The 13,518-nt window shown below is 46.9% G+C and overlaps 1 protein-coding gene across 1 annotated transcript in view; it reads left to right on the plus strand.

Annotated features, from left to right (window-relative positions):
* Window positions 1-6,356, plus strand: part of SLC22A23 (solute carrier family 22, member 23) — a 182,286-nt gene extending 175,930 nt beyond the window's left edge. The window contains exon 4 of the mRNA XM_006870550.1: window positions 6,184-6,356. Within this exon, the coding sequence (XP_006870612.1) occupies window positions 6,184-6,356 (173 nt within the window). The remainder of the gene's footprint in view (window positions 1-6,183) is intronic.
* Window positions 6,357-13,518: the final 7,162 nt, after the last annotated feature.

The raw sequence follows: 13,518 nt of genomic DNA on the forward strand, positions 1-13,518 counted from the left end.
GTTGACTAGTGGAAGGTCGTCTTCGTAATCATTACAATGAAACAAAATATGGTTTGTTGAATGTAAAACTGATGATCTGCCCTGTAAACGTTCATTCAACTCACAATAAAAACTAAAAACTAAAAAAAAAAAAAAAAGCACAAAAGCTTAGCGTCTACTTAGGTCTTCTGCCCTAGGTATGTAAGTATAAGCATTTTCATCCTCACAGTGAGATTCTTCTCTTCTTCTCCAACTAAGATAGCATTAATTTCAGTGACTATGAGCTAAGAATTGAGTGGTGGCTGTTATTGCTAAGAATACAGAGATCTGTCATATATTTTTTTATTAAAACTTATATAAGCGAAGGCTTTCTAATGTTCCTATTTGGCATTGTATACTAGCAAGTGGCGTCCTGGTCTGGTGCTGTAGGATCAGCACTGGACTAGTAACCACAAATTGGTGGTTCAAACCCACCAGCTGCTCCTTGGAAACCCTATGCAGGGTCACTATGAGTCAGAACCGATTTGACGGCACTCAACAACAACAACCAGCAAGACAGTAGGTTGTAATACCCAACAGGTTGCACCTGAGCAAACAGTGAGTCAAAGACCCAGAGCCTTTGGCTGAGGCCAGAGGAGAACTCTCCATCTGTTTGGGTTCATGGTGGGCATCACATTTCCTACAAGAATATTCCAGCTTTTCCCAGTCGGTGAGACTTCCCCGGGGTACCTATCGCAGACTATTGGGCTCGTCAAGGCTGTGAGAGCTCTTGGTTACCACAGTGGGGCTGTTGTTCTTGATGTGATTATGCCATTGAATTGGTTCCAAATCATGACGAGCCTATATAAAGTTTCCGAGAGTGACTGGTGGGTTTGAACTTCCAACCTTGCAGTTAGGTGGTTAACAGTGTTTATGCTACAGGACCACACCAGGGCTCGACAGTGGGGCTACATCCCCTAACACCCCCCGCCCCATGAAGACCATGTAGCTCATTTTAGCTGATTGTGTTTTGACGCCCTCACTTTAAGTTGGGAGCAGTTGAAATCTGGTCCGTTAGCCTACTCAGCCTCTTTGTGGTGAACATGTAATGTCAGGAAAATTGTACTTTTGTACAACTCTGGGATTTCCCAACTGGAAAGGGGCTTGGAAAACTTGCCTTCAAGTTTCCCTCCCTGAGAGTTGGTAACAATGGAACGGGGCCTTCTTGTCCCATCCTCCTTGCTCCCAAAACAAAGAGCCACTAAAAGTCTTGTGCCCCTAAGTCCTTTACATTCTCTCTCCTGTTCAGCTTCTCTCTGCCAGAGGCTGCCTGCACCACCTGCCTCCCTGCTTTGGTGCAGCTTGGATATTTAATCTGGGGACCAGTCCATCTACCATCTGCTTACCCAGCCCGCTTCCTCACTGTGCTGGGACTTGGTTGTTTCCTCAGCTTGGCTGTTCCTATGGGACGGTGGAGTCTGCTCTAGGCAGAGATGGAATGGGTGGGGGACGGGGGAGAGCTGGTTCCCCCTGGCAATACCTTGTGAAGCGCAGGTAAGACCAGGCTTACTTCTGTATGTAAGGTCCCTTAATCTCCGTGCCACTGAGACCAATGTGGTCTGGAAGTCACTGGGCAATTGCATGACACAGTCCACAAAAACAATGCTCTGCACCCTACTTTGGAGTAGCAACTGAGTCTCAAAAGGTTTTGTGTATCTAAGGTGCAACTATTGGTCTCTCCCCATCCAAAGCAAAGAAGAGGGAAGAAAATCAAAGACACAGGAAACAATTAGTTCAAAGGCCAGATGAACAACATGAACTCCAGCCTCCATGACCCCGAGGCCACCACTGCTGACCACACTGAGAGGGACCACAATAGCAGGTCCTGGATAGAGTGAGAGAAAAATGGGGAAGAAAACTCAGAGTCATAAAAAAGCCAGGCTGACTGGTCTCATACAGGTTGGTGGCACTCCTGAGTCTGCCGCTCTCAGGTAGGTACCCTTCAGACTTGGAACTGAGCTAACCCTCTGTGACTCAACTTTCAGCCAAACAGCAGGCAGGCCTGGAGGTGAACAGCAGGAGATCAGAAAGGCAGCATTTACCCAGGCATAGAGCTCAGAAGACGGAAAGGGATAGAAAAGAGGAGGAGGACAGGAAACGGTAAACACCGGGAGGAGATGGGAAGAGAACCGCTACATTGTGAGGATTGCAGTCATAGTCACGAAACGTGTACAGTTGTTGAATGGAAAATCCATGTGTTCTGTAAGTTTTCATCTAGCTCTAAGAAATCCGCAAGCCGATTGTTGTTGCTAAGTGCCGTGGAATCAGTTTCGACCACAGTGACCCAGTATAGGGTTTCCAGTGAGCTTGAACTGTGGACCTTGTTCAAACTGAGTTTGCAGTCCAGCGCATTAACCCACAGCGCCACACCAGGACTCTGAATAGACCAAGCCTACTTTTTTATGTAGGGATGATATGATAGAGTGAATATGCTTTGCATATGAGAAACACATGAGGTTTTGGAGGCTGAGGGTACAATGTATGGATTGAACTATGTGCCCCAAAATATTTATGTTGAAGTCCTGGCCTCAAACCTGTAGGTTCATCCCCTTAGGAAATGGCTGTTTCCTTTGGTTGTGTTAATGAGGTCGTATCCACACGGAGTGGGTCCTACACCTAATCACTTCTGCGAAGTAGAACAGTCTAGACACAAAGAGAGAAGATGGCTGGCAGGTGAGGATCCTAACATCTGGGTTAGCAGCACTTACCAGAAATTAGCAGAGAGACATACAGAAGAAATCTACTTAGTCAAGACCCTAGGACTGTGAGAACATGAATTTCTGTTCTTTCAAGCCCCCACCTGAGGTATTCTGTTATACCAGCATGCATAGACTAAGACAGCCCCATTGGCAAAGAAATGGACTATAAGGGTTCTGTGACGTCCCTGATAGTCCAGGGTCCCCACAGGTGGGGCTTTCTCTCAGCACTAGCCTGGCCTGAAGGGGCAGTGGGTTGTGGACACTACCATCCATCGGTGTCAGGTTTCCCTGCCTTTCAAGATCATGGCCAGTGACCCTGGCCAGTTGGCTGTGACCATGTGACTCCAAGCACGTGGACTACCATATCCCCTCCTGTTTGCAATGCTGAGAGCAGTCCCTTTGTGGGCTGAAACCTCCCACCACCTTCCGCTTTTCCTCCCAAGGGATGGTAGCACTTAAGGCTCTACTGGTCGGGTGTATTGTTCTCTCTTTTCCACTAGAGAAAAACCAACATCTCGTCATCAAAAGGAGTAAGTTATTAATGGAAAACCCAAAGTGCCTGTGGTTCTGTGATAATTGCCTTTTTGTTGTTACTGTTGTTATCGTCTTTGTAGCCACTTTCAGAACATAGTTGGGTTCAGGTGGTCTGGAAAGAATTTCTGGTGAAGAAAGATCAAAAAAGTAATCCATCTTTAAGTGACTGCACCTGTATGTTGATGGCCTCTGGCTGGCTTTCCCCGTTGGCCAGGCAGGAATACCAACACACCCATTATCTGTTAGAATGCCCTGAATCTTTCTACCTGGTACAATAAAGTAAGATAGCCACTAAGCCTCATAGCCAAAAACGGTAAACAGAGAGGTCAGGAAATGGTTTCATTATTCTGCTTCCATAGATATGTGCCTGAGAGGCAAAATCACTTCTGCTGTGGCCAGTGCTTACAGTTTGGGGCAAATATGGTTAGCCAGCCCTTCTCAGTGAGTTATCTGCAGTGTTGTTGAAAGGTTAATCCTGTAGGTGTGGGAGGGGCCCAAGACTGCAGTCCTAACAAACTCACAGGTGAAAGCATTGCTACCCACTCATGGACCATCTTCAAGTAGCGAGCAGTTAGAGGACCACGAAAATCGCTTGGGGAGAGAAACGAGGGACCTGTTGAAGAAAAATAATGATGCCTTCATCTCTGTTCTGTTGGTAACTGTCTGCGGACCAGCCTAGCAGCTCATTTGCAGCAAGGGGAGACAGGAGTCCGTCTGTGACATCATTTGCTCATCAGAATAATTTGGCCTTGAAGGAGCTCTGGTAGCATAGTGGTTACGAATTGGGCTGCGAACTTCATGGTCAGCAATTCGAAACTACCAGCTGTTTCGCAGGAGAAAGATGAGGCTTTCTGCTCCCGTAAAGATATACAGCCCTGGAAACCCTGTACAGGGTCGCTATGAGTCGGAACCAACTCCACAGCACATAACAACAACAACAGAGTCTGGACCGTGAACTACAAGGTCAGTAGTTTGAGCCCACCAGCCAACCCAAGGGAGAAAGATGAGGCTTTCTGCTCCTGCAAAGATTGACATCTTTGGAAACCCTATGCAGGAGGGTCCCAATGAGTCGGAACTGACTCGATGTTACTTAGCAACAACAACAGAGTCTGGAAAGTTGTCTAGTGACCCTTTGCATAAGGCAGAGAGAAGAGTTGAAGTTGCAGACATTGCCACCGTTACTTAGCATTTAATAAAGAGACAGACTGTAACAAGAAAAACCACAAGCAACCGGCGGTGAGTGTCTGTGGTACCAACAAATCTGTGGACATGCAGCCATTCTGCTATTTTGATGTCCTCTAACTTTGGTCAAAAGGTTACCAGGTGCTAAATTTTCTTCTTTCACTGGCCTGGGCCAAGCCCCCGGAGCATTGGAGTTACCCTGGTTAATGTAGATGTCTGGTTTCCATAGCAGCAAAAATCTTATTGAGTTTAATAAGTAAAACTAGAGCAAGTGACTGTGTGTCTTTTCTTTTAAGGGCAAAAACACTAGATGTGGGCAAAACCCTTGGCTCTGCTTCGACATCATCTTCTAAGTGAGGCCTGTAGGTTCTCCAGAGTAGCTTCCTGGTATTTGGCAAGAATGAACTATGTAATCCTGTTTTCCTAATGAAATGGTGGAAGGATTTTTATAAACTATCAGTGCCTATCACTCTGAGAACAGTCTGTTTGTGGCAGAACAGGAAGGGGAATTTTGGTTGTTGTTTTTTTTCCTGAAGATGAATTGGTATTGGTATTCGTTGGCATGGGACCGTGTCCTTGTTAGAACTCACATGGTCCTTGTAGCCACGGCATCATTTGCCTGTTCTGTCCTGTTTTGTGCTCTCCTATGGTTGCCCTCTGACCTCGGACCTCTGCTCTGGTCTCTATCCGACTACAGATGAGCTGCAGTAACTGATCTCCAGAGTCCACCATCTGCACAGGCTCTGTGCAATGACCAGAAAAGTACCCCCTTCTGAGGGTCATTCTTCTTTTTGTCTGGATCATTCCAAGTATATTTAAACAACAGAAAGAATAAGCAAGCAGAACTTTGGGGAATATTGCATTTTGTAGAGGAACAATAGCAAACAATACACGGGCTCAGTAGGGGAAGAGAAATGTATGAAGCCCAGCTGCTGTTTTTAGTATAAAAGACCTTTATTACAGGAGATCCTTGTAGTCCATCAGTGTGGATTGGCACTTGGGTGCTATCATTTAAGGGATTGTGCCCATTTTTTTTAAATCAACTTAATTTAAGGGAGTGCATTCTTAAAAAAAGTGGGAGAGGTTTTCTCCTGCCAGTTAGCAAACATTTCTGGAAGGAGCCGGGGAATGGTCTCTGCTGAAAGGTGTCTCCATGTAGCAGGCCAGAGAAAGGTACTCATGCTCTGTGCTGATCACAGTGGGTCACAGAGGCCAGGAGGGAGAAGAGCTTCCAGTCGATCATGACAATATGATACGCCTGAGTGTTTGTATCTGTGGAAGCAGATAAGAGGTGGCTTGGCTTATCTCTCGTGGCCATGCTGTTCGAGAAAGTGCCTAGAAGTCAGGGTCCTCTGGAAGCATTGAGACTGGAAGTGCAGTGAGTGGTCAGAGTGCTATCCTGCCCAGGGTTGTGGGCCCTATAGTGCTGTACCATCAGGGAAGGGTGACTGCAGGATAGGATGGACTAGGCTTAGCTGGGATAGCTTTGCATAGAAAGGGGAAGATTATGAAGCAGAGGAGTTAGGAGCCATGGATAATGAGAGAGTCCCGTGCCCAGCAGCACGCTTCTGGGTTTCTAAGCTAAACAACTAACTTGCTTCCTTCACTCAGGACCTCTGTCCCTCATCTAAAGAGCAAAGATGTCAGTACTGACATGGTGACCAGCAAGGGGAGATGGCCTCACGGTGCTGATGGGATTGTCTCATGACTTCCGGGTGTTCATTTCTCTCTTGTTCTGTGTCTGTTGTAGGAATAGAACTGTGTCCCCCTGGAAAGCGGTTCATGATCACCATGGTGGCGAGCTTCGTGGCCATGGCTGGGCAGTTCCTGATGCCGGGGCTGGCCGCCCTGTGCCGGGACTGGCAGGTGCTGCAGGCCCTCATCATCTGCCCCTTCCTATTCATGCTGCTCTACTGGTCGTAAGTACCCACCAGACCCCTACACGCATGTGCAGCCTCAACGTGGGTCAGTACATGTGTTCCCTCTGAGATGAGTCTCACCATCCAAAAACTCCCCACTAGTGTGTTGTGTGTGGGCTTTCCAGCTTTGTTTGTTTGTCTCCTCTTGAAACTTTCGTTGTATTTTGAAAACTTTTGACCTTGGAAAAATACTCAAACATACACAAAAGAAAGCGAAGGGGAGGGGTCAGCCCACTTGTGCCCCATGCCCAGTTCCAACAAGCTGCATGTGAGCAATTGGCCAATGCTTACTTGTGGCCACCCATCCCGTGGGGCTGTTTCACTATGACTTCATATGCAGGACTTCTGAGGAGGGGGTCTTGTGTTGGGAGAGGAAATATGAAGAAAGCCTCTTTATATCCTCTACATTAGGGTGGACCTACAAAATGTAGCCCCCACTCATCTGTCAGTCATACTGTGGTGGCTTGCATGTTGCTGTGATTCCGGAAGTTATGCCATGGGTATTGTAAATACCAGCAGGGTCACCCATGGTGGACAGGTTTCAGCGGAGCTTCCAGACTAAGACAGACTAGGACAAAATACAGCCCATGGCAAGACCTTGCTCACCATCTGTTTTTGTAAATAAAGTTTTATTGGGATGCAGCTGTGCTCACATTCCCATGTTTATCACCTGTAGCGGCTTTCTCACAACAGTAGGGTTGAGGAGTTCTGGCAGAGATGGTGTGACTCACAAAGACAAAAAATATTTACTATCTGCAGCTTTCCACATGGGAAAAAATTGCCATCTTCTAGACAAGTCCAGGATGACTTTAGATTATGGGTGAGTTTAGTTTTTGACTTGCTGACTTCATAACTAAGTTCATTGAGCAGGATGTTTAACGCTCCCCATGGGATTAGTGGTCAATAAAGATTGAAGCCACTTGACAGCACTTAACAACAATATCAAGATCCTAGTGTCACCAACCAGTACAATGTTGTTTTTGTTGTTAAGTGCTGTCGAGTCGGTCCCAACCCATAGCGACCCTGTATAGAGTTTCCGAGGAGCAATTGGGGAGCTTGAACCACCAACCTTGCAGTTCAAACCAACTTTGCAGTCCAGAGCATTAACCTGCAGTGCCACACCAGGGCTCCACCAGTACTATAGTCATATATACAGACATGTACTGGAACGTCCTGGTATCACGCTGTACTGGTAACTACAAGGCCAGAGGTTCAAACCCATCAACCACTCCTCGGAAATCCTATACAGGGTCGCTATGGGTCGGAACTGACTCGACACTTAACAACAACAACGTACATACTGAACTATACAAGGGTCTTCAAAAAGTTAGAGAAAAATGGAATTGAAAGACAAATGACTCTCGCATTTCTAGTGTGTATTCACTAATGAAAACTACATTTCTGGCAAGATGTCAGTCACCTGTGTGCTGGTTTGAAGTACTACTCGTTTGAAGGCTGTTAATGGGGCTTCTTCCTCCAAAGTACCAGGGAAGGGAAGGAAGCACCTGATTTCTCGCTTCATAGTTTGGGCCTCCACCCCACGGGGGCAGCTGAGGATCTTGGTAAGCAAGGGCATAGCTGCCTTTTCCTCCAGAGCCTAGCCCTTGCTTACTGGATCAGAAAGGACTTGCAACAGAAGGTAGTGGATGACAACCAGCAATAATGATGGCATGGCCACCTGCTATAGCAGCTGCTAACACTGCTACTCCCAGGCCAGCTCCTGCCCCACTTCCCTCACCTGCCCTAGGCCCCCTTCCCCCACGGCGGAGCTGTTACCTGTTCCTTCACACCTTCTGCCTGCTGGTCTTCCCCTCTCGCTACAAACCATGTCTGTTCCAGAAGATCCTCTAAAACCAAACCCACTCCGTGGAGTTGGTCCCAACGCATCGCAGCCCTGTTGGAAGGGTAGAGCTGCCCCTTAGTGTTTCCTAGACTATATGTCTTTACAGAGCCCACTGCCTCATCTTTCTCCTATAGAGCCGCTGGTGACTTTGAACCACCAACCTTGAGGTTAGCAACCCAAAGTTAGTCACTTCCTATGACAGGATCTTCAGAAAGAGCTAAGAAGGAAATTGTGTTCCTGAGCAGGGTGGAGCTGAGAGGGCTTTTTCTCTCCTAAGGAAATTCAGGCCCCTTCCCTCGCTGCTCTCTTGTTTGGGAATCTAAGAGCATTTGTTTACTAATAAATGTTTGCATAATGTTTCCTGCTTTCCGGGCACAGATTGTAAAAGCACTTGTTGTTATTGTTGTTGTTAAGTGCTGTTGAGTAGGTTGCGACCCATAGAGATCCTGTATAGGGTTTCTAAGGAACAGCTGGTGAGCTTGAAATGCCAGCCTTGCAGTTCAAACTGACTTTGCAGTTCAGCACATTAACCCACAGCACCACCCCACATTAAATGCTTCCATCTTCACATTTCCATCACCCCATTGTACAGATGGTAAAATGAGGCACAGAGAGGTTGAATGAGTCACCTAAGGTCACACAGCTATTGTGCACCAGAACCTGGACTAGGACCCAAGTCCCCATTCTCTCCACATGCACCATGCTGCTTCCCATGGTTTTTTCCCCAGCCTCCCGCCTTCCTTCTGCCAGCATCCTCCTCTGTCCCTGACAACCGAGAAATGTGCCCCAGGCCAAGTCAGCTGTCTCTTTCCTCAAGCAGATTGTCCTCTGAGCTGTGGGGCATCCTTCTCCCAGCTCACTGTACTTCACTGTACTGGGGGCTGTTAGGGCTGAGGACACAGCTTAGCATATGAGGCCATGAGGGTACTGGGAGAGGCCGGTGGGCCTAGAGGTTAAGGCAGAGACTTTGGAGCTCTGCCACTGACCAGCTGTGTGACCTTGAGCAAGTCATTCATCATCTCTGCGCCACGGGTTCAGTTGCTAAGTAGCAATGGTTAGTTATGAAGTTAACAGATTACTAAGTGAATTAACATATGAAAAGCACATAGAACCTTGCCTATCATTTGTTGACTATCATGACAACATTAATGTTACTATTTAAGGTGCTTACCACATGGCTGGCCTATACTTATTAGGTGCTATCGAGTCAGTTCCAGCTCATAGCAACCCTTCACACAACAGAACAAAATACTACCGGTCCTGCACCTTCTTCACATTTGCTGCTACACTTGAGCCCATTGTTGCTCCTACTGTGCCGATCCATCTCATTGGGGTCTTCCTCTCCTCTTTCACACTGACCTTCCACTTTACCAATCATGAAGTCCTTCTCCAGGGACTGGTCCCTCCTGGCAACAGTATATCTGAATTATGAGAGACAAAGTCTGGTCATCTTGGCTCCTAAGGAGCATCGTGGTAGTGGTAGTACTTCTTCTAACATAGACTTAGTACTCATAAATATTAACTGGTATTATTATTATAATGTGGTGGTGGTTCTAAGTGTTGTTGAGTTTGTTCTGACTTTCAGCAACTCTGTAGAGGGTTTCCAAGGAGCAGCTTGTAGGTTTGAACTATGAGCCTTGGGTTTGCAGTCCAGTAGTGACCCAATAGTGCCACACTGGGATATAGTACCTATTACTAAGTTTGGGCTTGCAGGGATAGGTTAAATGAAAATCTGTGGTGAGAAATATATTCTCCCTTTGCCTACCAACCCTTAACGATTCTACAAGAATTATTGGCTCTTAAAGTCTTTTGCGGTGTCTCCCCTCTGTCATAGTCTCCCTAATGACCACCTTTCTCCCATCTGCTGCTGAAGGAACCTTCTGGCTGGAAAGCTGTTGTCTGAGTTCCTGGGGAGATGGAGGGCACTCAACCCCAGCCAGCTCAGCAGCTGTTGGTGGCAAAGTGTTGGAAGCTGGTGGCTTTCCTTGAATGAGCAAATATTCATTATGTATGTGTGGACACAGCCACATCCTCAGACCTTTGAGTCACAGGCATTGAAACCTGTGTACTAATGAGGCTGACCACCAATTGCCTGAGTGCTGTGGACATAGAGGCTCTGGGGATCCCAGTCAAACCAAGGGATAGAGGTTAACCTGAGCAGATTCTCATCAGGACGGGGGACCAGAGATTGTCCCCTCCCAACACATACATGAGTGCTGCACAGAATATAACATGGATAAAATACACAGTGCTGGAGAACAGATACAAGTGAGCTCCAAAAACTGTGTGGGAAATGGGATTAAAAGATACGGAAATTTCCACACACACCTTTTGAAGCCCCTCATGTATGTATCCCCATGTTCATAGCAACATTATTCACAATGGCAAAAAGATGGAAACAACTTAGATGCCCATCAATGGATGGATGAATAAGCAACCATTCCGTGCACTGTGGAATACTGTGCAGTGTTGAAGAATAATACAGATTACGGCACTGTTCACATGGCAAAAAGATGAAGACCGCCTAAATGCCCATCAGTGGAAGAAGAATGGTTAACCAAACGCTGGTAAAGATACACCGTGGAATACTACCCAACGTTGAAGAATAACAGTGAATCTACATAATACCTCATATCCCAGAAGACATTACGCAGAGGGAAATTAGTCAATCACAGAAGGACAAATATTGTCTGAGATCATTATTATCAAAAGTTGAGAATAATTGTACACACAGAAACATTCTGTGATGAAACCAACTAGCTAGTAGACACGTTCGCTTGGTAGGAGAGAAAGACACAAGGAGGGGAGAGCAGCATGGTATGAGGAGAAAGGAAGACACTGAAGGGTACAGACAGCAAAGGTCAGTGCTGTTACATACACCGTCCAGAAATGCCAGTAATAAGCGATCATCTCTGCATGGATATAGCAAACACGCAAGCTGAATAGGTGTGGGTAGGCCAACAGGACTACACCCATAACATATGTAGGTTTGGCAGAGGATATTCCAGCATGCATGTTTATACGCCTTATAAATGCATCCAGGAATTGGGCTGCTAACTGCAAAGTCAGTGGTTCAAACCCACCAGCCCCTCTAAGGGAGAAAGATGAGGCTTTCTGCTCTCATGAAAAGATCTGCAGTCTTGAAAGCCATGTGGAGCAATTCTATACTCTAATAGAGCCAGAATTGACTCAGTGACAGGGCAGATATAAAATGTTGAAAAATTGTGCATCAAGGGGGCGAGGTTAGAAAATCTCACCATAACCTAACACCTTCAGGGAATGAGTCACTTGACTTGGGGACTTAGCGGCCATTGTTAAGTGCCATCGAGTCAGTTCTGACTCACAGCTACCCTGTATAGGGTTTCTGAGGAGCAGCTGGTGGGTTTGAACTGTTGGCCTTGTGGCTCACAGTCCAGTACTGAAACTGGAAGAATTAGATGGTGCCCAGCTACACTACCAATTATCATGATCAGCACCACACAGGGTCATAGACAGTATGGGAGAAAAAGGTATAACAAAATTCAAAACCATACAAAAAAATACCTCCTGGTCTGATAGACACAGCTGGGACCCCCGAGACTGGGAGTGGCCCTTAGGTGCCCTTCAGACCTGGAAGTGAACCCATCCCTGGGAATCGCCTTGCAGCCAAACAATGAACAAGCCTGTACAAGTGAACAGTATTGTTGGAGAGGGATGCATTCCAAAGGACAGCCAACAAAGGGTTAATCTTGTGAGGCCAACAGGACAGCAATTGGTTCAGGAGACAGGAAGGGACAGGAAAGAAGGGTACCAGATATGAAATGAGAAGAGAGCTCTTATGCTGAGGGAATTGTCATTCACGTCACAAAACAAAATGTGGATGACTGGTGAGTGGGAAACAAATCTACCCTGTGAACTTGTAGCCACACCACGCACACCCAGACAAACAGCACAGTGCTGGGAAGCACTGGTGGGAGAAGGCCAGTCCCCGGAACCACTGAAGAGCGACATCAGGGAGGGCAGGAAGGTGCTAAGGCAGCCTGTGAGGTGGCTGGGCCAGGAAGAGTACTGAGGGCCTCTGTATTGACCCCTACAGAGGGGACTGAGACCTCAGCTCCTTGAGGAGAGTCTGAAGTCAAAACTGTCAATGAAGACCAGAAGGCTGTCCCTACCTCCAGGGACTTGGCTGAAAGCTAGCCAACCGCTTTGGACTGGGCAGAAAAAGATTCACCCTGAAGAAATTGGAGCCTTGAAGTCTACAGCATGTGTGGGCGTGTGTTCCACGTGTCAACCCTGTACATCATGTGAGACCTGCCCTTAGAGTCAGCCACTCAGTAAGTACTGACGTGGAAGAGAGTTTTGACGGAAATGAACTCACAGAGCTGTGATCATGAGAGTATAAACCTATAAACTGGACATCGTGTCTCAGGAACGATAGAAAGTGGAGCCGTCTAGAGGAACAGTCTCCTCAGCTACTAAGCAGTCTCTTACCGTCACCACTTGCCATCAAGTCGATTCCAGCTTGTGCTGGCCCCAAGTGTTTCAGAGCAGAACTGTGCTCCATAGCATTTCCAGTGGCTGATTTTTAAGAAGATGCTTCCTACTTTTCTTCTAGGGCACTTCTGGGTGGACTAAAACCTTCAAGTTTGGGTTAACAGCAGTATGCGTTAACCATTAGCTCCACCCTGGGACTGTTTTTCACTGAGTGCTTATCACATACCCAGTCCAGCTCTAGATCCTGAGCGCCCCCTATACTCAGTCACATGAACAGCCCAGTCCCTGCTCAGCTGAAGCTTTGGTTGTAGTGGGCTATGCATGTGCTGTAGGAGGAGCAAACCACGGCAAAACAACAAGCAAGTCTGTATCTTCAGACCTTGAGCAGTGTGAGTAAGTTAAAGCGATGGGGCAGAGAGGGTGATAATGTACGGTGGCCAGAGAGACTGCTTTGAGGAAGTAACATTCCAGTTGAGAGCTCAGTGATTGGAAAGAGGACGTCAAATGTATGCACACGCAGGTTGTAGTCTGAATCCCAAGCAATGCTGAGACTGCTAGGATACAGGCTGTACTCTTCCAATCCAGCTGGGTCACACAGACACGTCGTAAAGTGTTGGCAATTATTGATAGAAGGTCGACAGAAAGCAATAGATTGGAGGTGAACCGGTCCCCTCCATACCCATGAGACCCCAGTTGATATCCTAAGACTGGTGTCCACTTCTATCTCAAATTGACGGAAGACTAGCAACCAGCAGTGTGAAGCTGACACAGCCTTGCTTATTGAAAGTGAAGAGGACTTGAACCATGTGATATGGACATCAAAGTATGTATTCCACCTCAACATAACGAA

The sequence above is a fragment of the Chrysochloris asiatica genome, unplaced genomic scaffold, assembly GCF_000296735.1.
Source record: "Chrysochloris asiatica unplaced genomic scaffold, ChrAsi1.0 scaffold00144, whole genome shotgun sequence".
Taxonomy (NCBI): domain Eukaryota; kingdom Metazoa; phylum Chordata; class Mammalia; order Afrosoricida; family Chrysochloridae; genus Chrysochloris; species Chrysochloris asiatica.